The following is a 20,832-nucleotide window of genomic DNA, read 5'->3' as shown; positions in this document are numbered from 1 at the left end:
TGCTCACTTCTTAAGGGCTGGTTTTGGCGAACAGAAATGCGTATAGTGGGATGGGCCAGGGAAGGGCTGTGAAGACTGTGAGTTGGGGACCTGGGTGTTTCGTCTCTGTATCTAGCATCCAGCAGGGCACCTGGCCACGAGGTAAGGATAGAAGGCAGTAAACAGTCAATCAGTTGAACTAGAGGAAGAGACAGAATTCTGAGCCACAGGTAATCAAGAGTTTGTGCCTCCTGGTTGAATAAATGTGTTTGCAATAGAAAGAATTGATTCTTGGATTTCAAGTTTGTGGGAAGAAGTAAAGAGAGAACATTTTATTTCACCCACATTTGTCCAAGGGCTAGTGGAACTTTCATTACCTTGAAACAATTTAAGAATCCAGGAGTTGAAAGCTAGCGCCACCTCCCATGTCTCCAGGGCTCCTCTCCCTTTCTGAGCATTTGTGATTTAGTCAGGTGTGGGTACCGAGCAAAATCCAATCTGATTGTCCTTTGCAGGAAAGAAAATGAGACCATCTGTCCACAGCCTTACAGACAGACCGTGCTCATGTTCACATTAGTGAGACGGGCTTTAAAGAGAAGTAAATGAGGGGTTTTTCTTGAACTGTGTTAACAGTTTCTCCCAAGGATGTGTTTTCTCTCCTGGCAGGCCTCTTCCCTCGGAGACCCATATTGATCTGAGCATCCATATCAATCAATACAGCGAACGCCAGCCCTCCAAGTACAGTGTCTTCTTGGTTACACTAACATTTACCCTCTTTCCTCATAGATTTTGATAAACCTGACTTCAAGAGAAGCATAGTGTGTCTGGAAGACCTGCAGATTGGGACAGTTGTTACAGGCAAAGTGGAGAATGCCACCATGTTTGGAGTTTTCGTGGATATAGGGGTGGGGAAGTCCGGGCTGATTCCTATACGAAACATAACAGAAGCAAAGCTGTCTAAAACAAAGAAGAGAAGGAGCCTGGGCCTGGGCCCTGGGGAAAGAGTGGAAGTGAAGGTCCTCAACATCGACATCCCCCGATCTAGAATTTCACTCGACCTTCTTAGGGTGTTGTGAGTTCCCCACTGAAGGCCAAACACCAGTATGTCCCCTCATTTCTACAGTTTGACAAGGACAAGCCAGAGCTCGTGGAGCCTAGGCAGCAGGTGAGAGGGGTTGGTAGAAGTGCTGCTGCACCGTCCTGGCTTGTCCTTTTGAGAGAGACTGCTGATGGACCATAGGGCAGCGGTTGCCTCGCCTTTGTAATCCCTCATGGCCTGCTCTGTCTGTGGCAGGCAGCTTTGCTCCGCCCTGCTGGCGTCTGCAGGGTTGGGCCTGGGTGTGTTGTCTTCTTTATTTGAAATGCGTCGGTGTTGGTTGACACATTAGCACTAGCAGTCTTTAATCCTGCCATTTTATTAGTTGTTAAATTAGGACTTTTGCACATTAACTCATAATTTTGTAATAACTTTTATTTTTTCTTACCAAACCAAGTGAAAATATACCAGTAAAAGAGGTTATCATGTGTTTATGACCGTGAAGTAAATGATTGAGTGTGTTCCTCAGAAGATCATGTGTATTGACGCCTACAATAAATGACTGGCTGGTGACTTTGGTGTGCTGTGTTCATTGAGTCAATACTAGAAAACATACCGAATTAAAGGTGTGATTTGTGGAACCGTGCCTTTGGGGAAGAGGGAAGAGTCTGGAAATTTCAAAAGTTACTTTAATTGACTTAGCTTATCACAGGGGGCATATTCTTTCTTTACTCCAAATCAGAATAAAAATAGCCTTCAAAAAGACTAAACTTAGATCAGGTGAGATGTGCCAAGGAAAGGAAGTGCCCCCAACCCTGTTGTTGTTCGGTGGAGAAGTATTGCATGACAGAGCGGGGTCAAATAAGGTAGTCAAATAAGTAGAGCCCACCCTGAGCACTGCTACTGTGATGGTTAGACCAGCAGCGTACCTGTGTGAACAAGGACCTGACCGTCTCGTTGAATAATGTGTGGAGGTACTAAAGTGTGGCCAGCCCTGGTGATTTGTCTTGGGCAAATAACCCTGTATTTGGAAGTAAGCACTCCTTATCCTTGCAGATGACTTGTTGGTTCTGCTTCTTTTTGTGCTCGGGATGCCCAATTTGGGATCATACAGTCACCCATTGGTAATCGTTAGGAGGTAGCATACTTCGTGACGGCTCTGCCTGGTAGCTCTCCATTCTCAAACAGCTTCCTAACTCTCGTGTACCTCGGTGTCTTTGAAGTCCTGACTGCCTAACTTGGCATTGCTGGTGTGCTTTTTCTGCTGCTTACTGGTCTTCAGCTGGCAATGAAGGTATGTTAGCCTTTTTAGTCAGTCTTCTACTCATGCTCCCCAAGGTTCTCTGGTTCACGGTGCAGTGAGCACTGAGTGGTGTCTCAGAGTGCTCTCAGGAAGCTCCTCCTACTCCTGGGCACTTTGGGTGGAAGGAGCCAGGGCAGCTCTGAGCACCTGATGGATGGCTAAGCCTTCGTGAGCATGAAGGGGATGAGTGCTCATTGCCCTAGAAGACATCATAGTCAGCATGTCCTCTGCCCTTTATCTCAGAGGCGGTGGAAAGTCTACAGAGCCCATTCTAGGAGAAGATGTCCATATCTCTGTTATTACTGCAGCTCCTACGGAGATGGATTTTAAAGTTGGAGATAGGTTGGGGACTATAAACAATTCTTTTGCAGAGTTTGGCTGTAGAGAAGGGGGAGAAACAGTTGAGATGGAGCCAAGAGTTTCTATGTATTTCTAGAAAAAAAAATAATGTGTAAAAATAGGAGTTTGATACGGACAGTGGGAAAATTACTGGATATATCATGAATCGGTTCAAATGGAACCCAGTTCACAGGGGGTGGTTTAAGATACGGACGGACACGGTAACAACTGAAATGTCAAATATACCTGCTGAAAGAAGGAAAATGGGTTTCCTCTGATAAAAGACAGTAGGTATATCAACCACTCCAGGACAGGCCTCATGTTCAGGATAGCCGGCTAACATATACTGGACAATGGACTCCAGAGGTCTGTATTCACTGTTATTGTGTGTGTGTGTGTGTGTGTGTGTGTGTGTGTGTGTGTGAGCTTTTATTTGGTTATAATTTGATAGGTTTCTGGTTTTTAATGTGGTTTTACTTTATTTTCTTGGTTGGGAGGGGATCTGTTGTTACATTGGATATTTTTGTTTGTTTTTTGTGGGTGAACAGGGAAAGAATAAAATCAAAATACATTAAAATTTTAAAATTCTTTTCAATGTTAAAGAATAAATAAGTAGGCGAGGAGATGGGGTATGAGAGCACAGGTAGGAGGAGGGGATGAGGAAGCTTACAGAAGCTCTCTAATTTCTTCTGTTTTTCTTACTGAATTAAGGGAAGCACCTGAGGATTGAGAAGAAAGGGAAAGACAGGAAAAGGGGGAAATAGAAGTGAAGGCTGAGGCCAGCGCTCAGGTGTGGAGGAAAGGCAGTCGCTCCATCCTATGTTTTCCTCCAGCTGTATCAGCTATGGGGTGCAAGCCTAGGTTAGGTTAGAGGGGTGGGAACTTAAACCATACAAAAATCACAGGATTCTGGCTGTATTTGGAAAGTGGCAGTAAGCAAATAGCATTTCCTGATGGGACAGACAAAAGTCAAGGATGGTTCCAAGGCCTCTGTCATAAGTAGAATTGCTATCTATCCACTGACGTGGAGAAATCTGTGAGAGGAACAGTTTGAGTAAGTAGTTCATTTGGCATGGGTGAAATTTGATGTTCAATAGTGTATATCCAAGTGGACATGCTAAGTTAGGTAGTGTCTTAGTTTCTTTGCCTGTTGATGTGATAAAAATGCTCCAACAAAAGCAACATAAGGGAGGAAGGGCTTACTTGGCTCACAATTCAGGTTGTAGTCCATCATTGCATGTAACACAAATAATAAAAATCCAGAGACCGATATTGGGTTCGAGCTTCAAGCTGAATATCAGAGAAGCAAAGCAGCTGGCCACTAGCTCTTACCTCTACCTCAGACCAAAGGGGCGATCCTCAGACTGCTCCTGACTTCACTGCTCCTCAAATTCACTCAGACTTTGCTTCTTCCTTTTATACCTCTTAAACCCTGGGATTAAAGGCGTGAGAGCCAACGTGCTGAGATCACCTTTGTGTGAACTGTTTCTCCTTAGGACTGGATCAACTTCATGTAGCTCAGTCTGGTCTTGAACTAACAGAGATCCATCTGCCTGTCTCTTGAATCCTGGGATTAAAGGTCTGTTCCACCACTGCCTGGCTCTATGGCTAGCTAGCATGGTTGCTGGGATTAATGGTGTGTATCACCACTGTATGGCTGTATGGCTTGTGGCTAGCTTTGCTTTCCATAACCTCAGGCAGACTTTAATAAATCATAAATAATATATCACCACAGTGGCATGGCAGGGAAGTCACAGTGGTGGGAGCTGGAGAGAACTGGTCACATGTCCGTAGTCAGAAGAAAGTCCCTCAGACATCTCTACAGACCAATGGAATCTAGATACTCTCACAGAGACTCTCTTCCTGGTAATTCTAGACTGGTTCAAGTGGACAGTTAAAATGGAATATCACAGGCAGTTAACAAAAGTCCATGGGAGAACTCTGGGATAGCCTTTAACTAGTTGAAGTTGTGAGACTGGATGAGGCCACTGAAATGGATAAATATAAAGCAAAAAGGAACTCCAAGAAATTCATGGAATTCAGCCATAAACTCAAATCTCTCCCTAAGACTAGAATTTATTTTTTCTGTACTAAGAGGATGCTGATCAAAGGGAACAAAGAATTAACTAATGAAGATGGTCTGGCCAGCTGGTAGGGCCAGACTGGATTCATCAAGCAGGTTCTAGGAAAGGTGGGGCGGGGTGGAGTGAAGAGGTCAGGCACTGCCACCACACTCATGCTTGGAGTGCTAGATGTGCTAGCTGCAGGACAATGCTGAGATCTTGGCAGAGGTGGCAGAATTAAACCTGGCATTTTGGAGAATCTGTAATAGCCCTAGACTGCCTCATTTGGACTGCGCCCTGTGTGAGAAAAGGCAACACTCATTTAGACTAGAGATTAAATGCATTTCTTAATACATGTCACTCTTCCCAGCTTCCCTTTCATGAAAACTTCCACACATATAATAGGTATTCAACACAAATCTATGAATGAGTGAACAGCTACTAGAACTGTAAGATCAATTAGGCAGTGGCCTAAAGATTCCGGTTTATAATAATACATTGTAAAATGTCAAATATTTAACAACATAAAAGATGACAAAAATTTTAAATTTACTACTAAATATAAAAAAAAAAAAAAAAAAAAAAAAAGAGTAGCTACTTTAAGGTTTACCACATCCCTGAGTGGCAAGCCACCTTCTACCCAGCATTCTCAGTTCGGCTCTCCTACCTAACATTGTCCTGTTCAGCTATTGGGCAGTCGGCTTCTTTGTTAAAACAATCACAGTGACATATATTCACACAGTATAAAGCAGTATTCTACACCAAATAATGCGGGGTGGTCTCTCCTCAGTTCCTCCCTCAGAGGAGAGGACTAAGGAAAGGTGAGCGTGCTGTCCTCCTGTTCCCAAGCCCTTGCCCACCGCAAGGACAATCAGACGCTACAGGGAGCCTGGTCAGGGACAGGAACTCGGTTTATTGCATTAAGCAGGGACTTATATAAGGTTGGGGTAAGGGGTAGGAATCTTAGGGTGGGATAAGGTGACGTGAAGAGAAAGGGCCAATAATATTCCACCAAGCTATTGGTTAGCTAGGCATGGGCAGTCTTACATCAGGCCTTGCCGAGTCACTCCCATGTGGAGGTTACAGGCCAAAGACAGGTTGCCAGATTTTAGCCAGACTCAGGAAGTTCCATTAGGCCTCACACCCAGGCCTCTTTAGGCCCAACAAAATACCCCCCCCTTTTGTTAACTTGTTTAAAATTATTTTGACGATCATATGGAAAGCAACACAATGCTTCAAACGAATAACTAATCTGTCCAGGCGGTGATGGCACACAGTTTAATTCCAACACTTGGGAGGCAGAGGCAGGTGGATCTCTGAATTCGAGGCCAGCCTGGTTGCAGAGTGAGTGCCAGGATAGGCTCCAAAGCTACACAGAGAAATCCTGTCTCAAAAAAAAAAAAAAAAAAAAAAAAAAAAAAAAAAAAAACAAAACTAAACTAAACTAATCTGGAAGGTTTGAAGGGAACGTCTAATATTAAAGTGTATTCTAAAGCTGCTGCCATTTGAACAGTGGAGCTAGACAAACAGTACAAAATAAAACAACTCAATAAAAGCAGTGTATAAAACAAGTGGTAGTTTTGAGTTGGGACAAAATTATATTCCAGGTGGGTTATACACCAATAAAATTTCTTCTAAAGGTTACAAGCAAACAGAGGAGGGATTTGAGAAACCTTTGAAAAGCTATGTGGAATACAAGAAAATAAGTATGTGGAAATGTGTATCGATGACCCTAAAATTTCTACGCAGAAGGATATTTCTCAGGCAGTTGTGCCAGGGACCCCCGATGAAGGTGTCCTTGGCGTTTGTCTGCTGCCTAGTGGTCCTGGAATTTAATCACCCACCAGATTCAAAAGTTCAATATTGTGGGCATTCTGGAGTTTGCCAGCCTGCTGACCCCTGCAGAACACTGGTGTCAACTCATTGTGTTGGGAGCCATGCGACTTTAGAAGGCTTAACTCTGGATTAATAAATAGAGTTCTCTCACTGGGGCAGGGAGGTCTATGTTTGTAACCCAGACCTTGGAGTTAACACTTGCATTAAAATTGGAAATGGTAAGAAGGAACGGGGATGGAAAAACCAGAAATAAATCCAGTCCCCTCATTTTGGCCTCCTGCCTAAAGCCAGCCATAATTACGAGTTGGGTTTTATTAACAGATCATGGAGAACTCCTGAACGACTGGGCTCCTTGCCAACAACGTCTATTCTACAGGAAGAAAGGTGGGATTTCTTCTCACTCACTCATCTTACAGGGTGAGGATGGCTCGCACAGGCTGGGTTTCTTATTTAGGCGACAGGGCTAGCAGACTTGGGTCCTAACAGCAGTAATTATATTACCATTTAGAAGTTAAGAATCACCCCCAGAAAAGATGTGCTGCTTCCTTGCCCTGAGTATGTGTCTAGATAAAAAACTGTGATGCCCACCCTTCAGACATCTCAGAGGAGAAAAACCCTTCTACTGAAGTAAGGGAAGTATTAATTTAAATGCCACAGAGAAGTGCCACTGGGCTTTTCATAACAGAATTGTCATCCAGCCGCCTAGGATGCTGTGCAGCCCAATCCTAGCAGGGGAATCTACAGCTAAAGAGACAATGGGGTGTGTATGTGATAATTTTGCATCATTGGAGAATCAAAATTTGAGAACCCTGTTTTAGCTAAGCAATCAGGCCAAGGACCAATTTTGGGTTTATTGCAGCATTTTACAAAGCATTTGTCAGGCTCCACTCCATCTTGCCTCAAGGTCATAGGGTTCAAACCTGTCCTTAATAAGGCAAAAGACCTAAAGGTCTAAGGCTTGGCTACTGCAGGATCTAAATAACAACAGACTTAGGCCAGATAACAGGTGTGACTACCAAATGTCTGGAAGATTATGGGAAGTAAGTCTGTTTGCTCCTTATACATGATAACAGAAGTCTGCCATTTACCCCCTTTTGGTTGGCATATGTGTTATTTATTTTGGGTTGTGACATTTAACAAATGAGGATCAAGCCTGGAAGAAACCTTTCAGGAGTAAGAATGATGCCAACTTCTCTGTCAGTGAAAAAGCTTAAGTGGGGAAGGATTCACGGGGGGCGGTGTCATACTTTAAAAGTGGGTATAATCCTTCATGTCAGACAGCAGTGCATGCTGGTATTCAGTCTTCTTCTTTTAAGCTCATCCCATGAGATAAGGACTGCCTATGCCCAGGCTCTGTGCCCTCACAGAAACTGGCAGGTGTGTCTCCTAGGCAATTCTAAATCCAGGCCACTTGACAAGGAAGATAACTATCACCCTTCCCGTTACAGAGCAGTCTCTCCTTCTGCCTGGGACAACCTCCCTTCACATTCATCCCCACTCCTACATCAGATTCCAGGGACAATCACACCTTGTCAGAAGAGACTCACTGACATCCTAGGCTACATAAATCAAGCTGACCATCAGAGGCTCTCCTTGTGCCACAAAACCAGCCTTCACTTCCTAGCTACTTACATGACTCATTTAGTTACCATCTTCCTTTGCATTCTCCTTAGGGGTTGTGACCTTAAACGTCCACCACTATTGGTGCTGATCCAGACATCTTGATCCTCCCTCTCATCCATTTCTCCTCTGGCTTTGACCTGTATTCTCTGTCTTCTTCCATTGGTTCCCCTAGATGTGTTCACCTCCGGCTCTCCATTAGCTCACTGTCTGTAGAAAATAGAGCACAGAGAAATCTCACATGCCCAGGGTATGTGGAGGATTACCATCCCAGGGCAAGAACAGGCAGAGAAGATTGAGGAGCCCAGGAAACAGAAAGTACAAACACAAAAAGGTGCTCACAACCTCATAGGAGAACCTGGCCAGGGTCTTAGTCATCCTGTCAGAAGAAGATGCGTGAAATGATGGTGGCTCACAACAGGGGAAGGAAGAAGCAAATGTGAAAAGACTTGGTGTTTATTCCCTGGTTTTCTGACAGTCAGAGCTCACCCAATGACACACCGGTTACCCATATGTTTCTAGGCTTTACTTCTTGGTTTCTGTTGACAGCGGGTGAAGAAATGGATTAAAGAGAGCTGGATGACTAAACCGGAAGTACTTTGAGTCCCCATGGCAATGGTTGTGATGGAGGCCATGCTGAATTCTGGTTGCTGTTCCCATCTTCATGCCGGGCTGAGGTAAGACAGTTATCCATGTGACCACAGTAGCATCCAGGCTTCCCATGAAGCAACTGGTCACCACTGTAGAACTGGAGGTGATGAAGGAAGCTCACATGCATTGGGGAGCCCCATAAACAGAACCAGCACCAACTCTGCTACATTCAAATTGGTCTTCCCCAGCACACTTAATTTCTGTATATTGTGGTGTCTCATCCCGTTGCCCCCATTCTGTTCTTGTGGACCTCAACTGCAACCCATGCTACTGGTCCCAGGTAGTCCAGCTGCCAGAGCCTGCCCATCTTCACCGTCCCTCTGGTTCCTTTTGCCCACCCCACCTCAGCCCTCCGAGAGCTCTGAGCAGCTGCTGCACATCCACCAGGGGAAATGAGAAACTCAGGGCAGTAGAGAGACAGAAGGCTCTGGCTCAGGGAGAGTCTGGCTCCTGTGTGATTGATACTGGAAGCTGTTGTAGCTGAAAATGGATGTGAGTCCAAGGGCCAAGAAAACTAAAGCTGACAAATGGCCCTTAACCCACATCTCTCAGAGGAAAACACTCTCCATGTCCTATTCCATCCCCAAGATAAAAACATCAAAACCCCTAGGAGAGGATATGCAAAACTAGGCTGTGTATGTCTAATCTGACAAAGGATTATTTCAAAATAAATCGCTCAAAGCAAAGTACAGAGCAGGAGAGTTCCTTTGGGCTTTGGCCAACCCTTCATTACTGCAGTCTGCTGGCCCCAGTGAATAGGGCCAGGACCAAAGAAAACAGTCTGCAGCCATGTTTCACCTCCAGAAACTGGACCCTGTGCTTTTGGTTTCAGTTAACAGTTTTACTGCAGTCAAATATATGTGACATACCAGTCACCCATTTAAAAGGTGCATACAAACAAAGCTGGGCATGGTGGCACATGCCTTTACTGTCATCACCTGGGAAGCTGAGGCAGGGGGACTCTTTTGTTAAAAGCCAGCCTGGACTATACAGCAAGACCACACCTCAAAAGACAACACAACAAAACAATACTAGAAGGCACAAGTGGTGGCCTTTAGTGTAGTCAGTGTTCTGCAACTATTACCACAGTAGTTCTCTAGAACTTTCCTCGCCTCAATGGTCTTGCTGCCATTAACAAGCTCCACATCTAACCATCAACCCCAGCTCCACGAAGCAACTAACCACTTATTGTCTCTGTGCTTTTGCCATTCTGACATGTCACTTACTTGATTTTGTTATATGAGACAGGGTTTCGCCATGCAGCCCTGCCTGGCCTGAAACTCATTATATGTAGACCACATTGGCCTTGAACACACAGAGATCCTGCCTCTGCTTTCCAGCTGTTGGATTGAAGGTGTATGTCACCAAGCCCAGCACACCCTACAGCAGTTTGTTCCGGTTACATTTTCTCACATCTTCATCAACATTTGTGATTACTGACATTTCATTGTAGCCACTCTAGTGTTCTGACACTGCGATTTTAACTGACATTTGTCTCTCACAATGCCGATATTTATTTTTTTGTGTGCTTTCTGACTGTACTTATCTCCGCTCCAAAGAAATGTCTGCTAAGACTCTGGCCACTCTTTAATTAGGATATTGGAGTGCGATATCTACCCCGCCAGCACCTGTTGCACTGACCACGCCCATTGCGGCGTGGGCACAGATGCCAACGTGACAGGGGAGGCTAGGTCTGGGGTCCTGGACTCCAGCTTGCTCTGTTGCTTCCTGGTCGGGTTATGGAGAACATCCAGGTGGCATCTGGGGATCAGGAATCTGAGGCAGTCATCTGTTTCAGGTGTAAGTGAATTCTCCCCGAATAAACATCACCCAACCTACACTGACCACGAGTTAGGATTCCTCCCTACATTGTGAGCATTCTCTGTGTATTCTATAAAAAGGATTCTCTTCAGACATACAGCTTTTACCAGCCATCCCATTTTACTGTTTGTTCTTTCACATTCTTCATGATGTTTTCTGAAGCATGTTTTTCGTTCTCATATTTAACTTACATAGTTGTTTTTTTTTTTTGTTTGTTTGTTTGTTTTTAATCTGACTACTTTGAGCTTTTTGTGTTTTACTTTGTGTTTCGTGAACTATTGCCTAGTCCAAGATCCAAATTTTTCTTTCCTTTTAGGATTTCAATCATTTGAAGCCAGGTGTGGGGATGCTATACCTATAATTCCTGTGCTCAGGAGCCCGAGGCAGTAGGATTGCCAGATTAAAAGAAATTGCCAAGCTACAGTCAAACCTTGTCTCAAAAGATGTTTAATAATTTCAGCTCAGACACTCGGGTTTCTAGTTCACAAACACAGTGACTTTGTATGGAATAAGACAGAGCCTAAACTGATTTCTTCCATATTTGTCTTATGACATTGTCAATAATCAGTCAACCAGAGTGTGGGGGCCTCCATAGAGCAATTCTAGTCTGTAGACTTTTATGTCAGTCCACACACCCCTCCCTCTTTTTATTAAAATTTCCATACAGTATATTTTCATCATGATTTTCTCCCTCAACTCCCCAGATCCTCCCCACCTCCCTTCCCACCCAACTTCATGTTCTTTCTCTCTCTCTCAAAACAATGACAAGAAACAAAAATTTTACCAAAACACAAAGAAATGAAAATCTAAACAAAAAGACCAATCAGACAATAAGATGCCAAAAATAAAGTTTTCTTACACATTTGAGGATGGATTTGGGTGTATGTGTTGACCAGCTGGAGGCTATTGTCATCTTAACAAGTTTAAGCTTTCTGATCATGAGCATGGGATGTCTTCCCATCAACTATTTTTAAATGCCTTTCAAAATGGTTTTGTTGTTTGTAGAGGATTAATTTTGCATCTTTGTTACTCTTTTTCCTATTTTACTCATTTTGGTGCAAATGAGGTTGTTTCTTATATTTATTTCTGTACACTCACTGAAAGTATGTAGAAATATGACTTTCTGTTTAATTGTTTGAGTGTTCTACCTATATGTACACCTGTACGCCAGAAGAGGGCATCATATCCCACTGTAGATGGTTGTGAGCCACCATGTGGTTGTTGGGAATTGAACTCAGGACCTCTGGATGAGCAGCTAGTGCTCTTAACCACTAAGCCATCTGTCCAGCTCCCTTGACATTTTATTATAGTCTTGATCTTGTACATTACAACCTTGCCAAACTCATTTCTTTTCAGTGGATTTCTTGGTATTTCTCTATGTATGAGATCCTAACTTTATTGAATAGAAATAGTCATTTTCTTTAGTGTATTTTCGGGAGAACCAGTTGATTTCACTAGAGCCTGAGTACAGTTGAGAAAAAAATGAGAGTGGCTATTCTTGCCTTGTTCACTATCTTGGGAAAATACATTGTTATGTATAATATTAGCTGTAGAGGTTTTGGGGTGTGTGGGGGGGTGGGTGTGGGGGTGTGTATGTGTGAATGAATACACATGTGCATGTATACACATTTGTATATGTTTATATGAGTATGTGTGTGTCCTTTGTGGGGTTTAAGGTCTTTCTTTCTTTCTTTTTCTTTTTCTTTTTGGTAAGGGATGTTGAATTCAGCAAATGTTGCTGCATCTTGAGATTGATTAACTTAGATTCTGATCTCTAGTCTTCTAATATGGAGTGTTACACTAATTAATTTTTAAGGGCTAACTGAACTCTAATTCCACTGGCTAAGGCAACTGTTATGGGTTGAATTATGCCCTTAAAAGTTTATATGTTGTAGTCCTGCTCCCCAGTATCTCAGATTATGACCTCAGTCACAAATAAGATCAGTTCAGTTATAATTAGTTAAAATATGGTCCTATTGGATTAAAATGCACCCTAACCCACCATTACTGGCATTGTTTTAAAAGGGGAAGATTTTTCACAGACAGACCCAGGGAGAATGGTGTGTGAATAATGAAATTAGCCTGGTATGTACCATGGAACCATGGTAGAGGAGAGTTCTAGAATAGGTCTGTAACTATTCATTGCAGACATTTAACTTCCAGAACTGATACTTAAACACCCATTTCTGATATGTTGTTACAGAAATCCTGGGAAACTTATATGACATGTGATCCTTTTTATATATTATTGCTTTTGGCTGGCTAGTAGCTTGTTGGGGATTTTACATCTGTATTTGTAACAGATGTTGACTTGTTGCTTTCCTTACATGGGATATCTTTGTTTGGATTTATACATTCTTAGTGTCTCTCCACACTCACCATCTGTATCTTAACCTAGCACAACTGACTTCAGACTACACTGACTTAATCTCATTGAGATACAGAAACATTATTACTCCTATGCAACTCTGCCCTCTCTGATACTCTTTTACACAATTTTTGTGCCATTACATGGTATGAAGATTCCAACTTTATGTATTACAAACCTAGTAATACTCGCGGTTATTATGCAATATCCATCAGGGAAACTAAGAAAGAAATGTAAGTACTTGTCTAGGATTTGTTATATTTTGTATCTCCCATCTTAGGAAAGATGGTCTGCTGAAGTTTGGGTGAAACAAACCGGAGGCTTTTCGATATATCTGATACTCCAGGTCAATTGCTTTGGTGAACAGAACATTGTAACTTTAAAATCAGGGTGATCAGACACGGAATCAATGTCAGGGATGAATAGCTACATTCGTCAGGACTTAATGAGCTGAGCTTGACCCCACAGTGGACCCAGGAAGGGAATGGTGCCTGGTTTGGCCATTTGAAAAACTCGGAAGTAGATTTCCACTGCGGAGAGCATGTAAAGCCCACCCCAGGCCACAGTGATGAAAGCAAACTGCCAAGCAGTTCTGTGTGAGCAGCCAAGAAGCAGGGCTCCCTGTGCACGTGTCCCTGCAGCTGTCAAGGATGAAGTTACAGACCGATGGGGAGAACGCAGCATTCCCTTCCTCTTCCAGGGGCAGATGACCTTTCAGAAATTAAACAAATCAACTCTGTCCTGGGAGGAGGCAGGTTTGACTGCCCTGCCTCAATAGACTATTGTTTCAGGTGAGTCCATTCATCACTGATGTTGTCCCCAGGAGGTTTTGTCTGTGAATTTTTTTTCCCTCTGAAGTAATTTTGTAAGATCTGGATTAGGCCTGCCTCTCTGTGCAATAAAAACAAAAACAAACCAAAGGACAAGGAGGGTTCACCCCTAAGCATAGTGACAACGGTGACACTGGAGACAGCGTGTAGTGGTTAGTCCATGCAAGTAAGAGAGAAGCAAGGGCCGAATGACCCAAGATAGCAAACAATCAACAGGTAGCATCGAGAGTTTTAAGTTCTTTCAATTAAAAACAAAGTGAAAATGAGAAAAATGCAACTTTAAAAAAAAAGAAGAAGGAAAAATGCATCCTATCAAAAATGCCATTTCCTGCTGCTTGGTTTCATACGACCACAGAACCCTCAAGCCAAAACTATGGCTTAGAATAATTGTGTTCTTGATGCCCTCTGAAATGAATACAATCTGAAAGAATTCACTCAGCTAAGTTCAAGCATCGAGAGTTTTAAGTTCTTTCAATTAAAAACAAAGTGAAAATGAGAAAAATGCAACTTAAAAAAAAAAAGAAGAAGAAGGAAAAATGCATCCTATCAAAAATGCCATTTCCTGCTGCTTGGTTTCATACGACCACAGAACCCTCAAGCCAAAACTATGGCTTAGAATAACTGTGTTCTTGATGCCCTCTGAAATGAATACAATCTGAAAGAATTCACTCAGCTAAGTTCAAGAGATGACATCAGAGCCATGAATGTGAAAACAAACAACAAACCCAAACAATACATAAGCCACCCTGAAGAGGAAGGAACAGGACACATACAATGAAGCCTGTGTATACTGGAATTGCTACACACAGATGATTGGACATGCTAAAACAAAAGGAAGACTGAGGAATTTTTAATCGAATATCCTTTATTTTTGACAATTTAATATACGCAATGAACGTATCTTGATCAGACCCATGCCTGCATCCCCCCACCCCACTTCTCCCAGGCTCAGCCAGCAGTCCCCCTCTTTACATCACGATCTCTCCTCTTATTTTTTATTTTTTATTTTCCACTGAAACCTACCAAGCCCTGTTAGTGCTTCCTGTTGGAACGTTGGCTGATCTTGTTGATTTGGTTTTGTTTAGGTCCCCCTAGCTGCGGTACATTTATTAGCAAGGCAGCATTTCATAGCACTTCTCCACACCCCCAGCTCTTATATTCTTTCTGCTCCTTCTTCAAAGTGTTCCCTGAGCCTTGGAAGGAGGGGGTATTGGTGCAGATGCCCCATTTAGGGCTGACCATTCAGTAGTCATTTTCTTTTCCGCAGCACTTCGACTGATGTGAATCTTTGCATTGACTGCTGACCACTGCAGGAAGAACCTTCTGTGTCCAAGATTGAAGGTGGTGCTAATCTATACGGGTAAGCATACATATTCAGAAGGCAGTTTGAGCACATGTCCACATAACAGGACAACAATGGAAAGTCTCTGCTTAGAGCCTGGGACCTCCTGATCCATGCATGGGCTGTTGGCCAGTTTTACATATCAGGAATGGATTCCATCCTATGGAATGGGTCTTACTCCAATCTAGAACTGGTTATCCTTGTAACCTTTGTGCACCAGTGAGCACATCTTGCCTTGTAGGTCAGTACTTCATCAGGTTCACTACTAAGCAGTCCCATTACTGTCAGGCCCGCTGCTAGGTAATATTTTGGTAGCTTTTGTACACACACATTCTTCCCTAACAGAGGCCAGCATAGTACCTCCTGGCTTTATGGAAGCTATCCAGCAGGAAGATTTCAGGCTGGTTCTGGCTTGATTTCTCTATGTTAATTACCGTGTACTACAAGAAACAGCTTCGCTGATAAGGTTTGAGTGGTGCACCGATCTATGATTATAGCAATATATCATTAAGATCCACTCTATTTCTCTGTTCCTTTAGCATAATTATAGTATTCTCCCCCAGGCCCACACCTGTCTATCAAGTCTCCGGTTCTTGGACACTTTAGCAGTGTCAGGCATGGGTTCCATCTAATGGAGTGGGTCTTAAATCTGAGCAAAAGTGGTTGGTCACTCCCATAACACTTGTGCCACTGTCACACCAGTACACCTTACAGGCAGGCTGCTGTTGCAGGTCACAGAATTGTAGCTGTGTACATTGATGATTTCTCTTTCTCTTCTGCGAGTGTGTGGAGTAGACTTATTTAGAAAGGATTGCATCATATCACCATTGTTTCCTTATTTAATAACACAACAACGCACACTTTTTAGGTTAACCCCTAAGAATTCTATCACTACAAATTATACATTTTTCTTCTATTATATTTCTAGATTGTTGTTTATAAAAAGAGCCATTACTTTTTTGTGTTCCAGTTTTGTTCTCAGCCATTTCGTTAAATTATTTTGCTTTTGTTAGTGGGTAGTTTTTGTTGACTTACTAAACTGTCTGTCACAGCTCCATCTCACCTTTAAGTGTGTTCATCTTTTCTCTTTTCTCTCCTCTATTGATACTGGATTGTATTGTCCATTTGAAATTAAGTAATAGTGGTAATGTGTACCCTTGTTTGGTTTGTGACTTGACTGAGACTCAGGATTTCGCTGTATGTTTTATGAAATATGCTATGAAATATGCATCTTTTAGTATTTTACTACTCTTTTAAAAGTATTAAAAGTGTGTATTAAGTAGTAATAGATGAAACTTCAGCAATTTCAGGAATGTTCATGTGATTTTTCTCCTTGTATGCATGTGCAAGTTGTGTTATAAGGTTTCTTAACATTGAACCATCTTTGAGTTCTTGGAATGAGTTCTGGTTCATCATGGTGCATACTTAATAAGGTGCTATTGGAATCTCCTAATAAAGTTGTATTTACTAGGTCTTGGGATTAAACTGTTCTATGGCTGAGTTGATAAGATTTTTGATACTTTTCTTTCTATTCTCTGAAACCATCTAAATAATATTACATGTTTCTTTGAAAGATTCTATAAGATCCATTTGCAAATTTTTGTATGAATTGATCTATTTGTATTTTGTTCTTTTATGAAGTGAGTTTTGATCATTTGTATTTCCACATCAATCTATTACCTATACCTATACCTATACCCATACCCATACCCATACCCATACCCATACCTATACCTATAACTATACCTATACCTATACCTATACCTATACCCATACCCATACCCATACCCATACCCATACCTATAACTATACCTATACCCATACCTATACCTATACCCATACCCATACCCATACCCATACCTATACCGATACCTATACTCAACCCTCCAGCTCTATGGCTTTTGCATTCATGAATTCAATCAACCACAAATTTAAAATGTTTCAAAATTTTTTCATCTGTGTTAAATATATGCAGACTTTTTATTGTCATTATTGCTAAATGAATTCAGTGTAACAGCTATTGGCATGGCCTTTGGGGGATAAACTCAGAGGTTATTTTTTAGTATAACAGAGAATACATATAAGTTAGATGCAAATGCTATACCAGTTAAAAAAAGAGGACTTGAGCATCTACACATGTTGGTACCCACAGAGGTCCTGGAACAAGTTCTCACAGACACAGGGAGACAAACATGTACAGTTGAGAAAGACATTACCTCACAATTTGATGTTTTCAGAGTTATGCTTTTCTTCTCCATATTCATATTTAATATTTTGCCATGTCTTTCCTTTTTAATCCTTTGATTATCCTTGCCAAATGTGTGCCTTTTGGTGTTCCTTAAGAACACCCTATGTCCAACAGGTTCCCTCTTTTCTAACCCTTTGTTTCTTTTTATCTTCCTGAGTCATCTCTTTTCCTTTATTACTAAGGTTAGGGCACTATACTTTTTCTAACTTACTGAACTCTTAATTATTTTCACCCTTTCTCTTCTTTGAATGAATAGAGCACCCAAAGTAGTTGCTTTGTTTTCTTTTGTTTTTAAGATTTATTTTTATTTTATGTATATGAGTATTTTGCTGGCATGTCTATAGGTATACCAGCGTATACCTGAGGCAAGGAATGGGTGCTGGGGCCTGGAGAGATGGCTCAGCAGTTAAGAGCACTAGCTTCTCTTCCAGAGGACCCGAGTTCAATTCCCAGCAACCACATGGTGGCTCACAACCATCTGTAATGAGATCCGATGCCTCCTTCTGGACTGCAAGCATACATGTAGATAGAGCACTCATATACATAAAATAAATAAGTCTTTTTAAAAAGTTGAAAGGAAGAAAGGAAGGAAGGAAGGTAGGAAAGAAGGAAGGAAGGAAGGAGGTGTTGGATCTTCTGGATCTGAAGTAACAGATAGTTGTAAGCCACCATGTGGGTACTGAGTATTGAACCAAGTTCTGTTCAAGAGCAGCAAGCTCTCTTCACTGCTGAGCTGTCTCTCTAGCTCCTTAGAAGGAGTTTTAAAGGAAAGGCTCTTGTATTTGCTCTTTGAAGATTTGTGTGTTTGAAACCATTCATGGCTTGGCTTTATGTTTGAATTAGACTTTGGCTGGAAGTAAAACTTCTTTAGTCATAGTTTTTCTGGGGCTTTTGAAGACAGCAAGTTTCTACGATGTATGATACTGTTTTAATGAAGCTGAAAGCCAACCTATCCCTTGGCCTTTCCCCAACACATCTTGATTTTCTGTCTGAATGACAGTATCTTTGAGATGCAGTAACTTTATTAGAGAGAGTTCTGGTGCTGACTAACCTTTGCTAGATCTTCCTGGGAGATGATGAGCTTTTGAAATTTGTAGAATCAAGTATCTCATTTCAGAAGAATTTCTTGAATTACACTTTGGATTTTGTGTGCTTGAGTTTTCTGCTGCCTTCAAGAAAAATGTAATTCAACTGTGACTCTTCCTTATCAGTCTCTCACATAGATGGATGTTTTTCTATAATTCTTCTGAACTGTTTTCCTGTCTCCTTGTTGTTTGTGTAGTTTACATTTTTGTGATGTCACAATTTTCCATATCTTCTTGTGCTCGCTCAGTTCAGTTTGTCTTCCTGTGGCCTCCTTTTGTTTCTTTCTTTGGTCCTTTTTTCTGTGCTTTGTACTTGTGACTCACAGAGGCCACTTCGTCTCTGTGTCCTTTAGATCTCTGTGAAGCTAGTTCATCATCATTTCAACCGCTACACCACAATGTTTTCTTTCCTGACATCTGCTGGATTTGTTTTCTTATCTGTTCTGCATTTTTCCCTTTAATTATTTTGTCTCCTGATTCTTTGTTTTTAAGTTTTATTGAAACATGATTCACATGCAATATAATTGACCCACTTAAAGCTCACAGTTTAAAAATGTGTGTGCATTATGTATGATGTACATGTGTTTGTGTGTGCACATGTTTTCCTAAATGGGCCTGTGAGTGCATCCAGAGTCCCGAGATGAACATCAGGTGCCTCTCTCAGTCCCTTTCCATCTTAGTTTCTGAGTCAGGGACCCTAACTGAACATGGTTGACTATGGGGAGTCTAGGAATCCACTTGCCTCTGCCCTCTGCCTCTGGGTGTGCAGGCATCATTTCCAGGGTTTGCTTTTAGCTTTTGTGTGGGTGCTGGAGATCTTAACTCAGGTCCTCATATGTAACATGAATTAATAAAAACCCAGTGACAGATATTGGGGTTCAAGCTGATGGTCAGATAAGCAAAGCAGCCTGCCACTAGCTCTTATCTCTACCTCAGACTGAAAGGGTGATCTGGCAAGCTCCATGAATCCCCAGACAGCAATCCTGTCTCCCTCAAGCCTCAGACTACAATCCCAGACTGCTACCTCTTCCTTTTATAAGTCTCAAACCCTGGGATTAAAGGCATGTGATCCCAAGTGTTGAAATCACCTTTGTGTGAGCTGTTTCTCTTTAGGACTGGATCAATTTCATGTAGCTCAGTGTGACCTTGAACTAACAGATTCATTTGGTTGTCTCTTGAGTCCTGGGATTAAAGGTGTGTGCCACCACCACCTGGTTCTATGGCTAGCTAGCATGACTGCTGGGATTAAAGTTGTAGATCTATGGCTTGTGGCTAGCTTTGCTTTCTGTACTCTCAGGCAAGCTTTAATAAGTTATAAATAATATATTGCCACATTCATGCTTGAGTTGCAAGCATTTTACCAACTCAGACATCTCCCAGCCTCACAATTTGATATTTTATTTGATATTCACAGTGTTGTGAAGCCATTCCTACTTTCTTTTCCAAGTCTCCTCCTCCTCCTTCTTCTAAATAAAGACCCTGAAACAAACTTTGGGGAAAGGATGTATAGAAATGATGCCTGAGACTCTCTGGGCCAAAAGAAAGTTCTAAGTCACAGGAAAGTCTGGTATGTAAATTGATTGGAATGTATCTTAAGTATAAATCAGACTTTCCAACATTTTGTTTACAAGAATTGGTAGTTCTTCTGGACTACTTTCTCTACTTGCTTGAAGGTTCTCTCTTTACAAAAACCGTCTGTCTTTGTGATTTTATAAGGGGGAAAGAATTCTATAGCCAGAATAGAAATTATAGCCCTGCCCCCTTTTCAGGGGGCTCCTCAGGCAAAGCCACAAACTTGGAAAATTGTGCACTGTTGTTTACCTGAGATCTACAGACACTAATGTCAAGTCTAATTTTCACTGTTGCGCAAGATTATAGATATTTCTTGACTTCCTTCAGATGAAATTTGTATCCATCATGTTTGGTTTGGATTTTAGAAGACACAAGAAGTTAGCAAGATCCTTCGTTTTCCATCTTAAGATGGAGACCTGATAACTATATTACTAATTTAGTTCTCCTCTTGGCTACTCCTATCCATTTAGGACCAGTGGGTTTACTAAATGGGAAAATCTTAAAGTCTTTAGTGGTCTCATTCTTTAAGTCAGTGGCCTCGGTTCCCATCATAAGGAACTATAAAAAGAACAGCAAATGAAATCAAAGTTAGAAGAAGGAGAAAAATAACACACAAGAGCAAAATGAAAAGAACAGAGGAAAGCAATGGAAGCAAAACATTTAAAGTGTGGGGGTTGGGGCACAGGCATCTCTATCCAGACCAGCAAAAGAAAGATAGTCATTTCTCAGTATCGGGAAT

General features: G+C 41.8%; 1 protein-coding gene across 3 annotated transcripts in view; it reads left to right on the top strand.

The window, feature by feature from the left end:
* Positions 1-1,198, top strand: part of Srbd1 (S1 RNA binding domain 1) — a 161,949-nt gene extending 160,751 nt beyond the window's left edge. For all 3 annotated transcript variants that reach the window (XM_051175197.1, XM_051175195.1, XM_051175196.1), the window contains exon 21: positions 766-1,198. In XM_051175197.1, the coding sequence (XP_051031154.1) occupies positions 766-1,055 (290 nt within the window). In that variant the 3' untranslated portion in view covers positions 1,056-1,198. The remainder of the gene's footprint in view (positions 1-765) is intronic.
* Positions 1,199-20,832: the final 19,634 nt, after the last annotated feature.

Source organism: Phodopus roborovskii, unplaced genomic scaffold, assembly GCF_943737965.1.
Source record: "Phodopus roborovskii unplaced genomic scaffold, PHOROB, whole genome shotgun sequence".
Lineage (NCBI taxonomy): Eukaryota > Metazoa > Chordata > Mammalia > Rodentia > Cricetidae > Phodopus > Phodopus roborovskii.
The sequence above is the reverse complement of the archived record's forward strand: the minus strand, read 5'-3'. Positions and strand labels throughout refer to the sequence as shown.